General features: G+C 37.1%; 1 protein-coding gene across 1 annotated transcript in view; it reads left to right on the top strand.

Annotated features, from left to right (window-relative positions):
* The window catches only part of slc36a1 (solute carrier family 36 member 1), a 38,121-nt gene extending 20,631 nt beyond the window's left edge, over window positions 1-17,490 (top strand). Inside the window, exon 12 of the mRNA XM_028009212.1 lies at window positions 15,379-17,490. Within this exon, the coding sequence (XP_027865013.1) occupies window positions 15,379-15,653 (275 nt within the window). The 3' untranslated portion in view covers window positions 15,654-17,490. The remainder of the gene's footprint in view (window positions 1-15,378) is intronic.
* The last annotated feature ends 2,445 nt before the right edge of the window (window positions 17,491-19,935 follow it).

The raw sequence follows: 19,935 nt of genomic DNA, 5'->3' as shown, positions 1-19,935 counted from the left end.
GCCTTAATTTCAGAAATGATAGCCTCTCTTTGCTCCAAGCTAAAGTTGAGCAGAACCATTCATCTTTTTCGAAGCACAAAGCTCACAGCCCATCATCCATAATGCTACAAAAGTGCAATAGTATAAATGACATGAACATCTTCCACATCTGCGAAGACACTGTTATTTTTGAATGCAAAAGGTGTTTTGGATCAACATTTTCTCTTGAGTAACCAACCAAAAATGTGTTTAAACTGCAGTAACATTTTTTTCTAGACTTTCAGCTCCAAAACCAGAAAATATACTTTTAAAGTTTTGAAGAAAAGCACTTTGATATAACTGCAGCCTCTCACACCCCAACGGTAGTTTAAGTAGAGTAAGTGAGTGAAGTGTGAATATAACCTTAACAAACTGTGCAAATGACTAAAATTATCTTGCATTCCTTAATATTTTACTTCTAAACATCAAAGCTTTCTTGTATTTTCCTAAGATGATTTTTATGTATTGATCTTTTCTAATTATATCGGAAACAGAAATAACCAGAAATAAATAAAGGAACATAATTAAAACACAATATCATTGGCCCTTTTTCAATTAGGGGGCTTTTATTTATTTACCCTTTAATTAACCATGTGAGTTATTAACAACAAATTTGTATTTATATTAACGACCTTGTGGGATGTCGTTCTTTTTTTTGTGTCTCAAATAAATTGGTTTCATCAATATTTTAGATGATTTAATCTGATGATCACATAATTTAAGAATATTTGTTGCACTCTTAAAAAAAAACAAAAAAAAAAAACAAATTGATGTGAAAATAAAGTACTCGGCCACCCACTATGTGGCTTATTTTTGCTGGACAACGTGTCAAGCTGATGGAGATGAAACTCCTATATTCTTTCAACAGTTTCAGGCACCAGTAAGCATTTCTCTGTATCAGACGTCGAACTGCAGTCAGAGTCTCTCAGTAGGTAATACTATGCTTGTTTCAAGTGTGAGGTAAAAAGCAGTTAAAAGAAGACGTTATTCTCATGGAAACAAAATGATTAAAAAAAAAAGATTGTTGTTCGGCATAATTTTCCAGCTGCATTCAGTCGATCCTCATCAGAGCAGAAGCTCTAATGTATTATGTCTTTGTGGAAGGTATTCATCTGATTATCTGCATAAATGTCTTCATGTTTGTGTTTTTATCAATGCTGGCCTTTGTTTCTCCTCTTCTGGACTAATATTTGATTGGCTGTGCATCTGAAGGAGCCCGCATGTCCTTCAGAGCTGGCTTGTTTGCAGCATTGCATGCAAGTGTGCGTTTGCTTCCGGGAATCGGTTCGGTGGGAGAGGTGGCGAGTCAATGGAAATTAAAGTCAGCAGCCTAACAGCCACATGTCTTCTCCACTTGTGCTCACGAGTGCATGCCGAGAACTACAGGTTCTCATTCCTGTCCTGTTTTCAGGCAGCAGAACACGCTTCCCTGTAATAGGCCTCTAATAGTTCAAGGATTGCTATTGATTACCATCGAGTCAGGACTGCTGATTCCTTAACACTGCTGTCACTTTGCTTCTCTACTGTCTGATGTTTAAAAGCTCATTCTCCACATGTGGTAAAGTCAGCAGGGGTGTAGGTGTGTTTTCTCATTAAAGGTGCTGCTGCTAAGAATTTAGGCCTGGTCCGTTAATTAGAAAACCCCTAATTGTGCACAAACCTGTACCTTACATGGGCTGTTGTATGAATGCAAGATCGATACATGTCGGGATTCAACCAAAAGATCTTAAGAGTAACTACACTTAATAGATTAGCGGATATTTAAAAGTAATCAAAGAAAAGTTTTAATCTGATTGATGAAGATGAAATGTTTTCTTGTAATCTCTGAAAAGCAGAAATCCAAATCATTTTGGACTTTACATAACGTGAACTTAGCCTGGTGGTTCTGGTGTGCGATTTGAAAATGGCTTTCCGTTGACGGTAAATGTCAGAGGTTTGACTGATGTTCCAGGTCTTTTTCTCTCCTCCCAGATCCTCTATGATTTTACTTAAGATCTGTTTTAACGGGCAGAGCTGTAAAACAAACCTAGCTGTCACTCGTCACTACAGCAACAAAGCCCTTTCTTTCCCTGCCATTTGTTTCAGTTTGAGCTCAAACGGGCAGATAAGAGGTAAAAGAGAGGACTGCCCTGAGCAAACACTCCCCCGTCTCTCTTTGCTGAGCTCTGATTTGACTTGCATTTTCCCTGAAAAGGTCAGTTCGTTTCAGTGCTCTGAGATTTCTTTTGAAGTGAGGACTCTTTTCTAATTTGCCACAGATAGGCCGAGAAACGGAGGAGCTTGCTGCTGATGCTGTTTTGACTCAAAGAGGCTCTGAGTGGCAGCGGTGGGATTGAAACATGGCTTTACCTTATTCTGTGTGTCTCTACACAAGGTTTGACAAAATTACCTGAAGGCGCAGTTCTTGAATTGTCACATGAGGCTAGGTAGAACTCTCAAAGACAGAAATATTAGGTTGCATTAGGGTATTTTGGACATTTAGTGGCAGAGAGAAGATTGCGATAACTCCACAGGAGCAAGCTTTGATGTTAATGTTTGAAGTTGGGGTTGATAATGTATACCTTTAAGTTTTTTTATTTTTTTATTCTCTTGCGTGAATCCTTTAATCAGGCTTTGCCTCCTGTAGAGATGGGAGCGCTGTGTCATTGTTAAATTTTTTTTTTTTTTTTTTTTTAAAGCTATATGTTGCATTTGTGATATCTGCCAATGAGTCTTTCACATCACTGTGGAAAACTTTTGATCCCCTTGTCTTTGAAGAAAGGTTTTCATTTTGAAGTGTAGACCACTTTTTGGAGCTGATGACCTGTGAAGGTAATATCTCTTTGACCTTGTATCTCATCTGTTCTTGAATTTATTTAAATTTGGTTATAAGAAAATACTAATGTGCTAAATATTAATGTGACTGAAGCTACTTTTCTGTTTCAATTAAACCACATAAGGCCGGATTTGTAAAGTTAAATCAAAGATAAAAATGAAACATAGATTTGTTGCAAATATTACATCAAACACAACTGCAGAAGGTAGCTGCAGTTTTAGAAATGTCTCTTGACCCAAAGTTTGACTGGTTAAGTCAAAAAATTGCCCAAAGGAATGAGTCTCAGTTGAAGTTGCAACAGCATCATAGATTCTGTAGCAGAGACTCAGTAATTATTTTTGGGTTTTACGGCTCACTCTGCTAGTGTCCATATAGACAGTATAGCTGAGAGCAATTTACACCAGAAAACTCCTCGTCATCCATGGGGCCTCAAGCAACAGATTGCACCAATTTCACCATAACCTTTTTATGACAAACAACCCATAGAAATGGGTTGAACCTTACTCCCATGCCAGAAGTATGGGAGTAAGGTTCATGTGTAGCAGCAAAACAAAGTGTATCCCCCATCATAACTCTTCTTCAAGGAGATCTAGGATAATCTAAAACAAATTGTTTCCCATAATACATCTAAGCACATAACAGCCATTCGTCTTCATGAGCTGAGAAACCAGCTCAGCATTCTGTGCCGGTTTTGGTCGTTTTTTTCTCTTCCCTTCATCTGAGTCACTTTGCCACGGGCTTGAGGTGAGCAGCTTGCGTGTGCTGCTAAGCTGTTGATGGGAACAGGAGAGGACACATGAGGATGTGGCGTGAGCCTCCTCTTTTCTTCTTCTTGTGCTTCTTCTGGAGCAGTGTCACTAAGGTGACGTTCCAACTGGAAAGGAAGCTGCTTGTTGGACTGTAGTGCTGTCATTTATTTATTTATTTATTTTACCCTTTCAAGAATGTGATGGGTGCATTCACCTTTGCAGGTTGTGGAGCATATTCCCCTCTGTGTTTTGCCCTTTTGCCTTCTACATCCTAACTTTCTGACTTACTTTCTCTCCTCTGACAGAGGCTGGATTGCTTGAATCTAAAATTGTTTAAATTTTATGAAATCTAAAGATCTTTTTGAAAATATTTCTAATCTGCGATTGGGCCTGAAGAGTAGTTGAATATTCATGGTTTGGTACTAGCTAAAAGCTAAACACAGAAACACTAAAGGAAATAGAACGTTGAGTTAAAAAAGAGAACACAATCGAAATTCCAGCAGGAGCCCATCAATGTCTTTATCTGCATTGAAGAAAGCATGGCTAAATACAGAAGCACTGTGCAAAGAATACTTTCTATAGGAAGAAAAATATACTTACTATGGCTAAACTTAACTTAATCACTGGTTTATTCTAGAAAAGAAATTTAACTAAACACAGAAGCATTGTGCCAGGAGTATCTTCTATGTAAAGAAAAACCAAGAAAACACAAACATTTTCAACAATAGTTGCAGATGATGCATAAATGGAAAGTGATGAGTCAAATGAACATAGTGATTTATGATACGTCTATTATAATTTCATGGTTCTACGGTTAGTAATCTGTTTATATCATATTCATGTTTCTGTATTGTGATGGCAGTCGTTCACACTTGTTCCAGGCAGATGCCAGAAGTAAACTTTAGAGGTGAAACCAACTCATTCAGTTGCTCGCAGAATAATTGAACACAGCACGGTTTTGCAAAGCACCTTATTGTATTGTTGGGACAAAAATCTGTCCGCATAATTTTCAAAAGACAGCAGCAATAAGCGCTAAAGGTCATATCTGAAATATTTATCAGATCACATCGCATCTGAATGTTTCAAACTAGACCCATCTCTAAATGATGGCCTCTGTCCCTAAACAACCCAACCTTCTGGATCGATTATCATGTCACATGACACAGTCCGCTAGAGGATCTCTGTCATTACAAGAATCTCCTGCAGGGTAGGGAAGGTCAGACTCACACTCCAACTCTAATTTTACCTCTCGTCCTGCTCCTCCTGTCCTTTCCACTCCATCCTCAGATTTATCTGCTCATATTTTGCCCTCAGGTTTCTTCCCTGTCTATAATAAAGAGCTAGTCAGCTTAAACTTTTCATACACTTTGTAAAGTATAAAAATGCTCAATATACAGAAATCTTAATGTATTGTAATTTGCTTTTCAGTTATTAATACATATGCTGCAACTATGGGCTCATTTTCAATCTAGCAATGTTCAAATCGTTTTATTTAAATATTTATTATACCTAAGATTACCAGTATAAAGACTTCATAAATGCCTGATAGTTAACTTATGTATTTTGTATATCAATCCCGTTAGTGTTTTGTTTCGCAGATCATTATACAGATTTGCATAATTTGTTTAGTCTTCAAAATACGTACATCAAAAATCCTTTGCAGTCATATGCCACCTTCAAGGAAAAACTTTGGCTTTATGTCAGGAACACATTGTTTTGCTTTAGCTTTTGTGTTTTAAATATACAAGGTCGGTGTGAATAGCAGATGTGCACAATAGGATAAAGTTTATGTTTGTAAAGTCAGAGCAGAAAAGTGTTTCAAGGACTTGCATCAAGAACTTTACCAGCATTCACGTCATCTTTCTACTCCACAATTCCTCTTAAAACTCTGCAAGAGTTCATTTCTTCTCACATTGCAGGACATACAGAATGGTAGTTTGGAAAAGTGCTGGCTCTGGTAATTAAAGCTTCTCGTACCCTTTCTGAACCCCTCAGAAACCCATAGTGGCACCCAAGGACTCTTAAAGACAGATGGGTCAGTGTGATGTGGAGCCAGGAAAAGGACAACAGTCCGTCTCTGATCCTTTTTGCTCGTTTGTTCTCAGCCTCATTTGTTGAGGAGATAAAGTTGAGAGTCTGCTGGGAGAGTCTTTGCCTGCAGAGCTGAGCTCTTTTTGTCTTTATTGTCTTTGTAGTATTCTCTGAGGTCCTTACAGCCTAATATGTTTGTTGTTCAAAGAAGAATCAGTTCAGCTTTTTGTTGGACTTTGTTAAAGAACAGCAAAGGCTTTCTGACGAAGTGTCCACTTTGTTTGCCTAGTCTTCCGTTAACTGAACACTCCAAGCATAAAAGATTTTCCTGCTGACAGAGAGGTGTGCTCATGGTTTAAAAAAACTGTGTTTTGATAATTACATTATCAAAATACTGTAATCGGAGAGAGGAATATTTTTCTGTGGGGCTTAAAGTTAGTGAGTCGGAAAAGAGTTCTCTGATAGAAAATACAACAGAGTACATTTACAGAAAATTATTTACATATATAATATCTACTTATTGTAAAATAAATTTGGCACAATATTCCACAATGCTTCAAAATGGATACTGTCAGGGATTTTTTTCCTCTCCAAATGTCATTGAAAGTTTCAAGCAGCAGTAATCATATAATCATAATGAACATAGTGGTTATGTCCACTTTGAATATACAGTCCTTGGTCCAAAAAAACATATTTTCCCTCAATATCTAGGAAATTCTCAGTCAACATTCATTTTTTCACAATTTAAGATCTAAATGTACAATGTTAAAATTAGCATGTTTACTCACATTGCAAAATTTGAAATTTTGAGGAAAACAATAATGTTAAGGAAATTTACTCAGATTATAAAGTCAAATACTTGTAGCAAAAAGTGACAGTTGCCTACAATGATTAGGCATTGTACTTAGGAGATATGCAACTGGATATTTTCCAAAGTGTAAGTCATGAATTTGAGTTTTTTTCCTGTATCAGAACATCTCCTGGGTGCAGACTCACCATGAATGCCTTGAATGAGGTCAAGAATTGTCTGATTGCCAAATTTTGTCTACAGGATTTTTACATTTCCTGAAATATAATCACAAGAAGTCAGAATGCAGTAATTAAATCGTTTTGAGTTGAAAACTTCTTTTGACGGTTCAAGAGGAGATTCTTTGTCTCCAAGCAACACGAAGAGAATTGTTTTGTGTTTTTCTGCCTTTTTTTTATTAGTTTTGTGTGTCATTTTTCTTTCTATTCTCAAAAATGCCTCCTCCTAGGCAGACTCCCTGAGCTTGTTGCTGGTATTTGAAGGGCTCCAGCACATCTTTTGTGTTTGGCTCTTTTATTTGCCATCTTGCATTGCAGGTGTCACACAATGAAATGTTCTGTTTTCAGCAGATGACATGGCAGCCTACAAAGGTCTTTTGATGACATTTTCATGTTGTACAATGAAGCTCACAAAAAAACGCAGGTCATGGCACTGTGGTACCAGAGTGTGTGCTTTTTGTGTATCAAAACCGCCTTTTGTTAAAATATCGAGCATGATTTAATAAAAGCAGGTAGAATTTTTTAGTTTTTGTTTGTTTACATCTTGTGGTGACAACCAGTTGAAGTAGACCTTTACATGGCATGTGACTTGTGTATAAATTAATTGTTTGACAGAAATCCAAACGTATTAATTCACTTACAAGAAGAAAACTTTTTAATTTCTTAAATGTCTTCTTCATTTGTCATCTCTGTGCTCATGACCATTTTTTTCTCATGATTTGATGTGACCTTTTTCAATCTTACTCGGGAAACACAACCGCTTCCGCTGTTGCTCGGCATTTTATTTTTTTCAAGCGGTACGTCATTCTTTTCGAAAACATGGTTTGCAGGGCAGATTGGATGTATTGACTTGTGAAACAACCCTCCAATCAAGCAGCAGACATCTTTATTTATCATTCTGCTCTGTCCTGAAATACAATTTACTGCAATCATTTTCCACAGTTGTCATGTTTGCAGCAGAAGGTAAAAATATGTCCTGCATTTGTTTGTAATTCTTACCTGAGGGCAGTGCAGTGGCTTCTTCATGCGGAGGAAACGTGCATCATTTTCTCAGTTTTAGATTTAAATTCAAATGGCTGCTCAAGGCTGACTGGCTCTTTATTTAAAATCTTACTATAGACGTTTGTCCTTGCTTTTACTCCACATGATTGTATATTTTAATATCATTAATTTTTTTCCAGACTGTAATCTATTAAAGGACAACTGAACATTATTTCAGAAAATCTTCCCTCGTCCTAACATTATTTTAAAAGAGCAAAATGCTACAAATGTCCACCGCCCAGAGCTCGTCACATACAGAAAATCCTGAACCATTACTGTACATTGATTTCTTTATGGAAAGACGTTTCCATTCCCAGTTGTCAGATTTACATGCTGTTCAGCTTTGATCAGATACAGTTGTTTTCCTGAGCAGTTTGTTGGTTCTCTTGTAGCAGGGAGTTACATGTATATCGGTTTTGCTCCTACAAATGATTCAGAAATATCACAAACACAACACCTAAAATCCATGATTTTCATTTGCATGTAGTTGCCGTAAAGTTATTTTGTACCTCTAAGAGGAATTACTGGTTAAATAAATATAAAATGTAACCCCATCACAGCAGGAACAGATTATAGCCCCTCCAGCAAACTGCCGCCTCCTGATTAAACAAATCTTCACTCGCTCTCACAGGGAACTGCTTCTGTTACCTTGTATTCCTGTAACTTCAAACAACCACCAGCCACGATAAAATAAATTGGCAGCTTCAAATTGATAACTGGGACAGAGCATCCTGTTTCCACTGCCCCATTGTTTCATTTACTCTTAGAACCAGCCCCACGGCTGAAATATTCATTGCAATTTTCTAAGAAGTTGTTTTCTAAAGAATCATCTTCTCCTTTCTGCAAAAGTCTGTAATTACACAAGAAGATTTTGTCTTGAAAAGCCTCTTTAGGTGGAAAATGAGTTTGTTGTTTAGTAAATATATTTTTATTTTGTGCCTAAGCTATGACTGTTGATGAGGAGGGCTAAGTTTATACTGAATATAACAGAACTATGCGTTTGTGTGAGACAGGTTTTATGCTTCATTTAACAGAAAATGAAAACAAGAATTTAAATTATAGCTTACCTGTTAGATACTTTTTTGTTTTGTTTTTTTAAATCCTACAATACAGCCACCTGTATTTTTGTCACCCTGATCAGAACTGAGATATTGTTTGTCAGTCCTTTATTATAACCTCCCCATGATCAGAGTTTTCCTCTTGCAGTGCATTGTGGGATTAGCAGTCTTTACACATGCCTCCTGTGATCAGTCTTTCATGATTGGAGATCCAACATCATTAAAACAGATGGAAATATTTTTGGTTAATTCCTTGTTTTTCTTTCCTGCCAGGTGTTGACAAATGTTTCAGGAAGACATTTTCTGTAAAACTTGTCATGCGAACGATTTTCTAAAAAAAATTGGTTCAACTGAAGAAATTTCCCCTAAAGCAAAACTGTGAAGTGTTTAATCCGGAGCCTCTCTGGAGAAGTTTTGCTACCTTTGTCAGCTCATTTTAGTGCAAAAAAAACATTGACTAGTGACTCAACACAGTGATGAGGGAGGTGAGCCAGAGGTTATATTGTTAGTGAAACTGAGGAATGGAGATGGGGTGAAAACAGACTATTCATTCAGAGGGGGTGAATTTGAGGCCAAGTAAATGATCATTGAAGATCAATCTCTTTTAGCTGAACCATGTTCTCTGCATGCGTTAAATCTTGCAGAGAAATAATGTATCAACATATTTATTTCAGTTTTCTCACCAATGCTTCCTAGTTCATATAGTATTTATTTTAAAAGTTAATTATAACTGTATTCAACTGCTTTTTGAGTGGAATATCTCTGGATCCAGCTTGGAGTTCATTACTGTTAATGGCATGTGGGAACAACAAATGAACTCATGCTTCTAATTGCTATGGCATAATTCAGAAAACCACAACAGTAACAGTATAACAGTAACACATTGTTTGGTAGCCAGCAGCAAGGACTTCAGCATGACATTGAAGGATTAATATTAGATGGGGGGGTGAAATGCAAAAGTTCACAATGTATGTTTGCTTCTGGCAAAGTCATTCTGATTTTTCTATAAAAAAGGAAGCCTTTTCTACCAAACTGGTTCCAGTAATTAACTCTAAATCTTGCTTCATTAAGGCTTTGCTTCCAATAATATGGTTTCAGTTGATTTATTTAAATTTGCATTACAGATATGACAAAAAGGGAATATATTTAGAGTAAAGGTTACCCATCTGCATTTAAGGGTTTTTATTTTGGACTCACTACCATGTTTATCATTGCTTGGTTTGGACATACTTCTGTAGGCACGGTGCAACAGTTTACTAATCTGAATATAGTCCACCTCTTCAGGTTTTTATTTATGTCATTTTTATATGGCCATGATCAACTCAGTTTCTAATAGAGTTAAATCCAGCTAAGAATCCTTTACATCAACAGCAAAGTCTTCCATATAAATGTTAATGCAATTACTCAGGAGGTTCTCAAGTCCCAAATTAGCTTTTGCCCCACCATTAAGCACCATTACCTCTAAATTGCACCAAAGTTTGTCAATAAAGGCTGAGTAAATGTCCTGATTTACATAACAAAAATGCTCTCTATTAAACCACATACTTTCTGCTCCATCAGGTTTTCTCTGAGATTTGGAGGTTCAGCATTGTTTCAGTAAATCTCTATTCAGAAAGAGCTTTTTTCACTCAGCGTGTCATTCTTAACAGTCCTGTTTGTCATTATTATTATACTCTTACAGACTCTCCTCAAGAAATAGTAGCACTTAATATGAGTAGACCCATTTGGCTGTAATTGAACTTTCATTTTAGCGTCTTTTTACTTTTCTTTAAGGAAATGTCTCAAACGTAAGGTTTGAATGAGAATTCAGCCTCCTAAATAAGGCCCTCTTAAATAAGACTGATTATCTTCAGAAGTCACTTAGTGTCATCTTTTTTGAATTAACGTTAGTGAACAACGGCACCTTTAAGACCAAGAAAAACACCAGACAGATCAGGGACAAGAGTGTAGAGAAGGTAAAAGTGGGTTTTGGTCATGAAATAACATCCCTACCAAGACTTAATAGTTGACCCTACAGGCTGTGCAAGGAGAGCAGAAAAGCACATCAGGGACCTATGGTTACTCTGGGGGAGCTTCAGATACCCACAGCTCAAATGGATAAATGGTAATCCACAAATCTGGCCCTTATGGAAGAGTGATGGAAAGAAAGCCGTTGAAAGGCAAAAAAAAAAAAAACTGTTTTGCACAAGTCATGTAGGGGACACAACAAACCTTCTTCCACATGTTTGTACAAAACGTTGTGTGGAGAAAATCTAAACTGTATCCCAAAAATACCAGCCCACATTGAGACCCGCTATGACTGAACTGGTTTGGTCACCGGTTTCTGAAAACTTATAATGCTGTCTACTGGTCATATTTTGAAAAGCTCAGTGACATTTATGCTGCCAAAGGGTCCATGAGGAGCACACCCTCCCTGAGCTCATTAATATTAGTTTATGCAGGTACCAACTGCTCCGTTAAAAGATGTGAGCCTTTCAGGCAGACTGAGAAAAGGTCCATGTTTTAATGACTTTCAGTCCACTATGCAGCAGATCAGCCAATGTTGGGTGAGCGAGATGAAAGTCTGTTCAGGCCTGAAAGAGCTAGAGGCAGCTCCACTTGTTTCTGGGTGGTGGCTGCTGGTGGCGAGGTGAAGAAATTAGACTGCCTCCAGTATATTTTGGTTGTCTGTGGAGAAAAGAAAGCTAAGAGCCTCCCTACCAATCTCTAATCCAGCCTTAGAGCATCCCTACTGCCGGCCATGGCATCGTGGCTTGGGAAGTAATTGACTCTGTTTGCCTGTAGAGCTTTCTCTTTCTCTCTCTCTCAGTGGATTTAAAAACCTGTGGGCCCAGTTCAGAAACCGCCTGCTGACAGTTTAAAAGCTGCCAGCTCCTTTCCCTTTCAGTCTCTCCTTTATTTCCTTCTTCTGGCTGCTTAATTGAACTGGCCTGACAAATCGGTCTGTTGATGCTGACGGGTGGGAAGAGGAGAAAAAAAAAATCCTTGACTTCAAAATTTAATCTTTAATAGTGCAGCATCCAAAATGTCGAGTTGTGAAAAATATTACTCAAACACTTTCTCAGTGCAAAGGTTGTGGATTTTAATGGTTTCAATGAAATGCACAATGTTTCTTGTGTTGCTGCCTGGAAACAAAACGTAAATCAACTAAAGGGAGGAAGGAAACAAAACCTGCCTAGAATTCTCCACCGAAAAATGGAAAGAAGAACCACAGAATAAAAAAAAAAAAACTATTTATCTAAGATTTTGTCACAGGCTGCAGAAATGCTGGATCTGTGTCTCAAGTTTGAGAAGAATTGATTCAAATACTTGCAATTGAGTGGCAAAGGCAGTGATTGTCTTCATGAACTCAGATCATGCATTTCACATGTAAACTTTTCCTAGGGAAAGGCCACTTCTACAGTCTTACACAAGCCTCACATGGACGCATGGATTCAGGATTCTTGGCCATGAGAGACCTTGTTCCATGTGTGGCTTAGCAGCTGAGAATTTACCCACTGTCCTTAAGCCACCTACCTCCCATGTTTCCCTCCTTTTTAAAAAGTTTTGTCATTCATGCTGTTCAGAGCTCCCTCTTGTTATCCCGAATCTGCGGTGAGCAGATCGTAACATTAAGCGTTTTCTTCTTTGTTTCTGTAGTTCCTGAGCTTGTGCAGAAATATTAACGTGCTTGCGGTATTTTGACTTCAGCACTTTGAAGCTGTCTGATGATCCGTTTGCTGCTTCTCTCAGGGGACAGTAGCAAGCCTTTTAGAAGCAGCCCTGTGGTTTATTTGCTGTGAAAGGCTCAGCATATTCTTTAAGTCAGCTGGTCCTCCCCTTCGTCCTCCTCCAGAGTCAGGTCTGCCTTCTTTGATGCCCTGGAAAGCTTTAAATCTAGGCTAAAGAACGACGTTGGACTGCGTACCCTGAGCAGTGGCAGATTTGCTCTACATGAACATTTGACACTGGGGAGTTGTGCCGTGCTTGTTACATGAAAGCTCGACCTTGCTTTTTGCTTTTCAGTATAACTTGATAGACCTTAACATGCAGTGGTGAGCGATTGATTATAGTTCAAAGAGGCTTTTATGTGCCTGGTGTACGAACAGAACAAGAACACCTGCTCTGGCCCGTCCTCTCTGCTCACCACAGAGATGCTAACGGACTCTGTAGAGCAGTAAGACTTCTCTTTTCCACATGTGAATCGTTTACTCATGTGCAGAGAGTAGCAAACACACACTTCTGCTGTGACGAATGCATCTCCGCGTCAGAGGAGGTGTTTGTGCTGTTGTCTCTGTAGCAACCACACAAGGTGACTCTGATCCCTGGTGGTTTTAGCAGCATGGTCTCCGCTCCGTCCGACACGTGAAAAACAATCCCAACAATCACAGTTTCATGCTCACCCAGTGGGAGTCCCTCCTCCATTCTAAATTTGTCGTTTTCTCCTCTTTCTCCCTTTCATCGTCATCTGTTTGACCTAATCCATCTACCTTTTTTCATCAGAGTGCATGCCACCTCATTTCTCTTCTGCCCATATATGTTGTATTCCTGACTCCCAAGTTCTTACTTTGTGGCAGAAACCTAAAAATGAGTCACATGTACATTGAATTCAATTAATCATCTGGATTGTCAACTACATATGATCGTTTTCAGTCAAATGGGGAGTAATATTGCATTCTTTGAACACTAAATATCAAAAGAGCTGGAGAGAAATTGGAGGATCTACTTGGGAAGGCTGAGTTTGTATTTATGTGCATTACTGAAATACTTGAAGTTGACATCAAAAAGCATTCCACCAATAATGATGCTGTTTATTCTGAGAGGCAATTGTAAGTGTGGGACTTAAGTTCTGACGTCAAACCTGATGGACATATAAAAGAGGACAAATTTCTCTTCTAGAAACTACCCTAACAAAAAGGTGCCCACAACATTCTGGGTTAGATGATTTATATAATATTGAGTTGTAAATGGGCAGATACAACTATTTGAGCTTCCATTCAGCCAGTCATCCACTCATTCACTGAATGTAGCAAAATGGGGAAAACGGATTCAGGAGGAAAACCCAGACAATTTTCTCTAAAGCAACACTTTCCAGGTCATTCTAAGTGAGGTTGTTTAGGCGTCCTGATCAGATGCCTGAACAACCTCAACTCACTTAGAACTGACTTCTTTTTCCACCTCATAAATTTACCATCTTTTAATGTTGTGAAAAAGTTGGAGCAACTCTTCAACTCCAGTCCTTGAGATCTACTACCCTACAACTTTTAGATGCATTCCTGCTCTAACAAAGCTGAATCAAATGGTTCAATTCAGCATGTCATCAAGTTTGGGATGCTTCTAAGGGATTTGCAGACCTTTGATCATTTCAGCGTTTTGGGTCCTAATTGGGTTTCCAGGGGAAGAGGTCAGACTAAAAGCAAACGATGGTACACTTCAATGATTAATGAACCTTGCCCATATTAGGGGAGAAGGAGCATCCTCCTGAAACATGACGTAGGACCAAGGCTCAACACCAAGCTCCTGGTAGTCCAACCTTGGCTCCTGTGACTTTCGCTGGTTTACCATAAAAAAGTGACTAGAAAAATCTGCTACATGAATCCCCCAATCTACGATGCCAAACATCTCCTGTTTAGCATTGCATCCAAACAGGAGATGTTTGGATTCAATGCTGCCCGAGTGGCAGACTACTAGCAATACATGCTAATTCGTGACTTTTTTCTGAAACTTGAACTTCTGCATTAATGCATCAAGCCATTAGCAGAGCTGCTATGTGTAGGGAAAATATAAATAAAAATATAAATTGGTGTTGAAGAACTTGCATAGAACTCAACGGTAGTAAATAAGTCTTAATTGAATGTTAACGTTATTGTCGTCAAAATGACATCAGAGCAGAGATGTGCAGAAGTCTGATTCACGCCTCATTTCATTTGCCTTTCAGCAAGACTTTCTTCTTTCTTTAAAGTTGTCTTGATCAAGACTTGTTTTCATGCTTTCTGAAGCTCTTTTCAACTCTTTTCTTTGAACTTTGACAGCTTTTTTACTCTTTCAGCTCATTTTCAGAGCTTTAACTCTGACCTATGACTCATTCAGACACTTAAAAACTCAAGGGGGATGAATCAGAGCTGAGTCAGCACATGGATAATTAAGCAAAGAACCAGTTTTACATGGATTCTTTAGGCTGTGTAAAAAGAAACATAATTTATTTATATGTTTATTAATTGAACCATTACCTCTTTCACAAACATGTTCACAAAGTTGAGCCCCCTTTTTAAGGTAGTTCTTTTTTACTTTTAAATCACCAATTAAGCCTGATGTCAATGCAGATCTGAGCTTTCAGAAATGAAACCGCAGGAGGTTTTGAATGAAACTCATCTGGGTCAATATTAGTATAAGGATTGATGATGTCAGTTGGATTGACTGTTGACTGTAGAAGCCTGGCATTGCACTTACACAGGAATACATGAGGGGTAGAAATGACATCTGAACATACAGAATTTAAGCTTAGGAAGCTACAAGTTTAACACACAACTTTTGTTTTTTAACAGCATTTGATCCATTTAAATCCTGATAAATACTAGTATTGTCTTACATCTTAGTCCTAAATACTCAGTTTTGTCTTAAATCCTAGTCTGAATACATTTTTACCCTCTCTGCTCTCCAGGTGCTCTCGCCATCCTGATACCGGAGTTGGACCTCGTCATCTCATTGGTCGGTTCGGTCAGCAGCAGTTTCCTGGCTCTCATCTTCCCACCCATCCTGCAGATCCTTACCTTTCACACGGAGGGTCTGTCGCCAGTGACGACCGTCATCAACCTGATCATTAGTGTGGTGGGGCTGCTCGGTTTCCTCTTAGGAACTTATATTGCCGTCGTAGAAATCATAGCACGAAATAATGTCAAACACGAAGAGACATTCTACGCCTACATGGTGCAGTAGAACAGACTGTTGGGTCTTTCAGGCCAGCTTAAACCGTTCTAAGGAGCAGATTTATTTTATGTTTTTATTTGCTGCTGTTGTATATATATTTTAATGCAATTGTGTCACAAATGTACGAGTGTCACGTTACATTAATTCCAGCCATTAGTTCAGTCCAAAAGTCATTATAACTACCGTAAATTAGAAGATCACTTCATCAGATTTTAAAGAGTTTAAAGTATTAGAGGTAATTTATCATATTCATGTAAATTCTCTAGTCAACACATCAAACTACCTCAATAGTTATTTTTGGTTTTGACTCCCACATTCAGAGCTGATTCTTATTTGTTTTTCACCTCAACCCAAACATCTTCAAGTTTGCAGCTTTGAGTGGGTTCTAATCACCATCTGACATCTTGACAGGAAGAAAACCTTGATAAAAGACAAATGCACTTTGATTTATGCCTTATTAAATAAAACTGCACTACTTTGGCAGTTTTCGGTGACACATTGAACAGTTTAACTTAAAAAATAATGTTTTGAGAACAGATTATGGGTTATAAACCAAACCTCGCATTATTTGTGCAATAATTGTGCTTTTTATCTTCACTTATCAAATCCATCGATACATCTCTGGTCAGATGTTTTAAAGATAAATATATTATGCCAAATTGTGATTAGGGGGATATTTGGAGGATATTTTGCAAATGTACATAGGATTAAGTGACTTGATGCTTGCTAAGATAAAAATATGTAATATTTCCTCCAATGCAATATTACTATGTCGAAATATTGGTGAAAGTAAAGAGAATTTCTTAGCGTCGCTATAGTTTAAATTTTATTTAGGTAAAGTTTGAACACGTGTTTTGGTTCCTTCTACAGTTGTAATTTTTTTTCTATTTGGGGATTTTTACCATTGAATGTTAAGCAAAACCATCACATCTTAAACTTATTCTAGTTTTAATCTCTGCACTATTCTGAAGGTTTTTGGTTCAAGTCACTTTCACTGTACTATGATTTTCAGATGTGCAGTTTATGCATCTCAAAGAGGTTTGTAGTTATCATTTTTTCACCCAGGGTGGCTCCTGTTATTTATCTGGGTTCACACTGTGTGATTATTAGGCATTTTCAGCCAAAATCTAAAAATAAGAAACTCTAGAAATGTTTTTATTTTTATTTTAATCCAAATCTCATTTAAAATCAACCAATGTTCAAACTTTTCCTGACCAGAGATGACAAGCATTTACAATCTACAGGTACAAGTTGTAAAAGTTTTTTTTCTAAAATCTTGACAAACAAGGATTTGATCAGAAGACGGATGAAAAAGCTCAATTATCTAAAACTGTAGAATAAATCTAGATATTAAGCCAAACTGTTTCAGACTTGGGAGAGATGATACTAAATTATGTAGGAGCTCTTCTGTGTCTTGAAAATTTTTTTGTTCTTTATTTTTTTATTATTTTGTTTTAATGTTTTTACTAAGTCTTATTTTTTTAATTTTTTTTTTAATTACTTGTACCTAACTTTTACAGGTTGGTTTAACTTCAGACAGACTGTATATGAAATAATAAAAGATAATTTTTCTGCAATATCTAGCAGATAAAATGCAACATGTACTGTAAGTTCACTGAACAGCTTCTGTACTGTTGTGCACGTCTTATGTGTTTATGTGACGGTATCAACCATAGAAATGTTTCAGCTTTTAATAGAAAATGTTTGGAAATCAATAAAAAAATCATATCCACAAGCCTTATGTGTGTAAAGAACTATAACTTTTTGTGTGTGTGGATATATCACTTATCTGTTGCACACGTAAATGTTTGCTCATTTGCAAAGAAAATGTTTGAAAGAAAGTACCCATTAATGTTCCACCTGGAAGGACTTTTGTGCTAAACGGGGAGCAGCATTATATCAGAGGACTTCCCAAGGACTTTTTTTCTACCTGTAATATAGAGTATTGTGATTATAATAATTTTTAAATCTCTTCAGCAGAAAATATGTCAGTGAAATAAAAGTCTACATCTCAATATGAGATTGAAAAGGACTGATTTCCACATCTATCTGCTGTACGGTTTTTAATGATTGAGTAACTGAATGGAGTAGATGAAAACACTTTTTTTTTCTTTTAGCACTCTAAGTTTTTCATCCCTTTTGCAGAGTAAACAACCTTGAACAACCTCCCTGGTCTTTGAGTTACGCAGTACATTACTTATATTTTTCAGTCATAATTTAAAGACTTCAATGTAGATCATAAGTGGTTGAATTTAGAGAATTTGCATCTTAAATTATATATTTATATGAACAATTAATGCTCATTTTAATGTTCTGCCTGCAACATAATCTAATAAGGCAGGTAAATATACATTTAGCTGCATGGTACCACAACATACAGCTGAACAAAATTAAACTGGATTGAGATCTAATGGAGATTTATTATCTTCACAGGTTCATTTTAAAGGTTTTTTTTTAGTTATATCCATATCTAAAATTTAAGAAATACATTTAAAGCTGAGCTGAAAGAAAAACAAGCAAAATGTATTTAATTGTGTTTCTTACGTTCAAGATTTATTTTTTCTCTCTAAAATGACATGTTAGTTGGTCTTAAAATCAGCTAATAAACCACTCTGACAGTTAAATGCTTTTAGCTTAATTTGTTTAATATATTTATATATATAATGTGGCTACAATGGTATGATGAGCTGTTAATTCTGCTGTCACAGATTTTTCTCACTAAACTCAGACCTTTATAACCTGTAATTACTTCACATCATCTTTCCTTTTTTCCCATTAATACGTACATAGGGAGACATCCAATGTCCAAAACCTTTAACTGACTCTATTACAAGCTCCAACCTGGAAGATGGAGGAAATGCAGGATCTTGTTTTTTCTTCCATGATGTGCATGAACACTACATGCATGTGTGGGTTTGAACATATCTGAGCTAAAGAGCTTCCTTTTCAGTTCAGCTCTTTCTTCTCCAGAACAGAACAAAATAATGCCCTCACGACTACAGACACACACCTTTTCACAACTCCACATTGAGATCTTTTCCACAAACTTCAAAAATAGTATCAGTGACTATGTGTAGTTCTGACAGAGTTCAACGCACCCTAGAAACAGCTTAGACTTTGGCAACAAAGAGACCAGATGAAACACAACTACATTCTCCAGTACTTGTCACATCCAGTAACAACAAGGAAAGAAAGTCCATGATCTCTTCTAACACAGTAGCAGAGTAAACTTTCTTGGATAGGCTGACAAGTTGAATGCTTTGATAGCTGGAAGTCCCTCTAAAACTCCATTAATCATGATTTGAACTCCATACGTTCTGCTTATGTTTTTCATCAACCTCAAGCATTCTGAGAAATACTTTCATTCTATGCATTTATCTAAAAACATCTAATCATTTCTGCTTCAATCTAAACATTTGATATGTAAACATTAAAACCAAAGGAAATGTTTTAAACAGTGAGTTCCTCATGATCATCATGGTGCATTTTTTGTGTTATGATGTAAAGCACTATGAAATGTGCTGCAGAAATGTGCTATCCAAATAAAATTTGATTGATTGATTGATTGATTGAATTTTATCACAGAACGCACCCTGTACGATACATGCAGGCACTGGAGTCGAATGCTCTGTAACATTCATCTGCTCAATTTACACATTAGTGTCAACATTAAAACATGTCATGTTTCGGCCATGATGTAGAGAATCGGAGTTATTATATACTCGTTTTCTCATCTCCAGGTCAAAACAGAAACTGACTGGAGAAGTTATTTCAGAGTTGTTGTAAAACAGACGTGTGTGTGACAGAGTCTTGGTGGAAGAAAATGACACCTCTTAATCAGAGCGGTCATGTTGTAATGAGATCTAATGCTGCTGAATAAATGCATGAAGATGCTCTTATTGCTCTCACAGTTCTGTTACATCTGAGAGGTTAATAGACTAGCGGAAGCCCGCAGAGAGTCTAATTCCTTCCTTAATTTGTCAGATTGTTCAATTTCTCTTTTCCCATTTATTTTCAGCAGGTCTCCAGTCTATCTTCCTCAGACAGTCAAGATGTATAGATTATTAAATAAAGTGTCTGGTTTGGATCTTATTTGGTCAACAAAGACTTTAATAGAGATGAAAAATAAAAAAAGTAAATTCCATCCGCTTTAAGTTGTATTTAAGATTCAGATATAATTCACAAGGTTTGTGAAGTTGCATTATAAACAGTTGCAGGGTAGCTGTTGAAAAGAATGAGATTAACATAAATTCTAAATTTTTTCACTTCTAAACATTTCTTTGGACTAGTG

Source organism: Xiphophorus couchianus, chromosome 23, assembly GCF_001444195.1.
Source record: "Xiphophorus couchianus chromosome 23, X_couchianus-1.0, whole genome shotgun sequence".
NCBI classification, from domain to species: Eukaryota; Metazoa; Chordata; class Actinopteri; order Cyprinodontiformes; family Poeciliidae; genus Xiphophorus; species Xiphophorus couchianus.
This window is presented reverse-complemented; position numbering and strand designations above follow the sequence as displayed.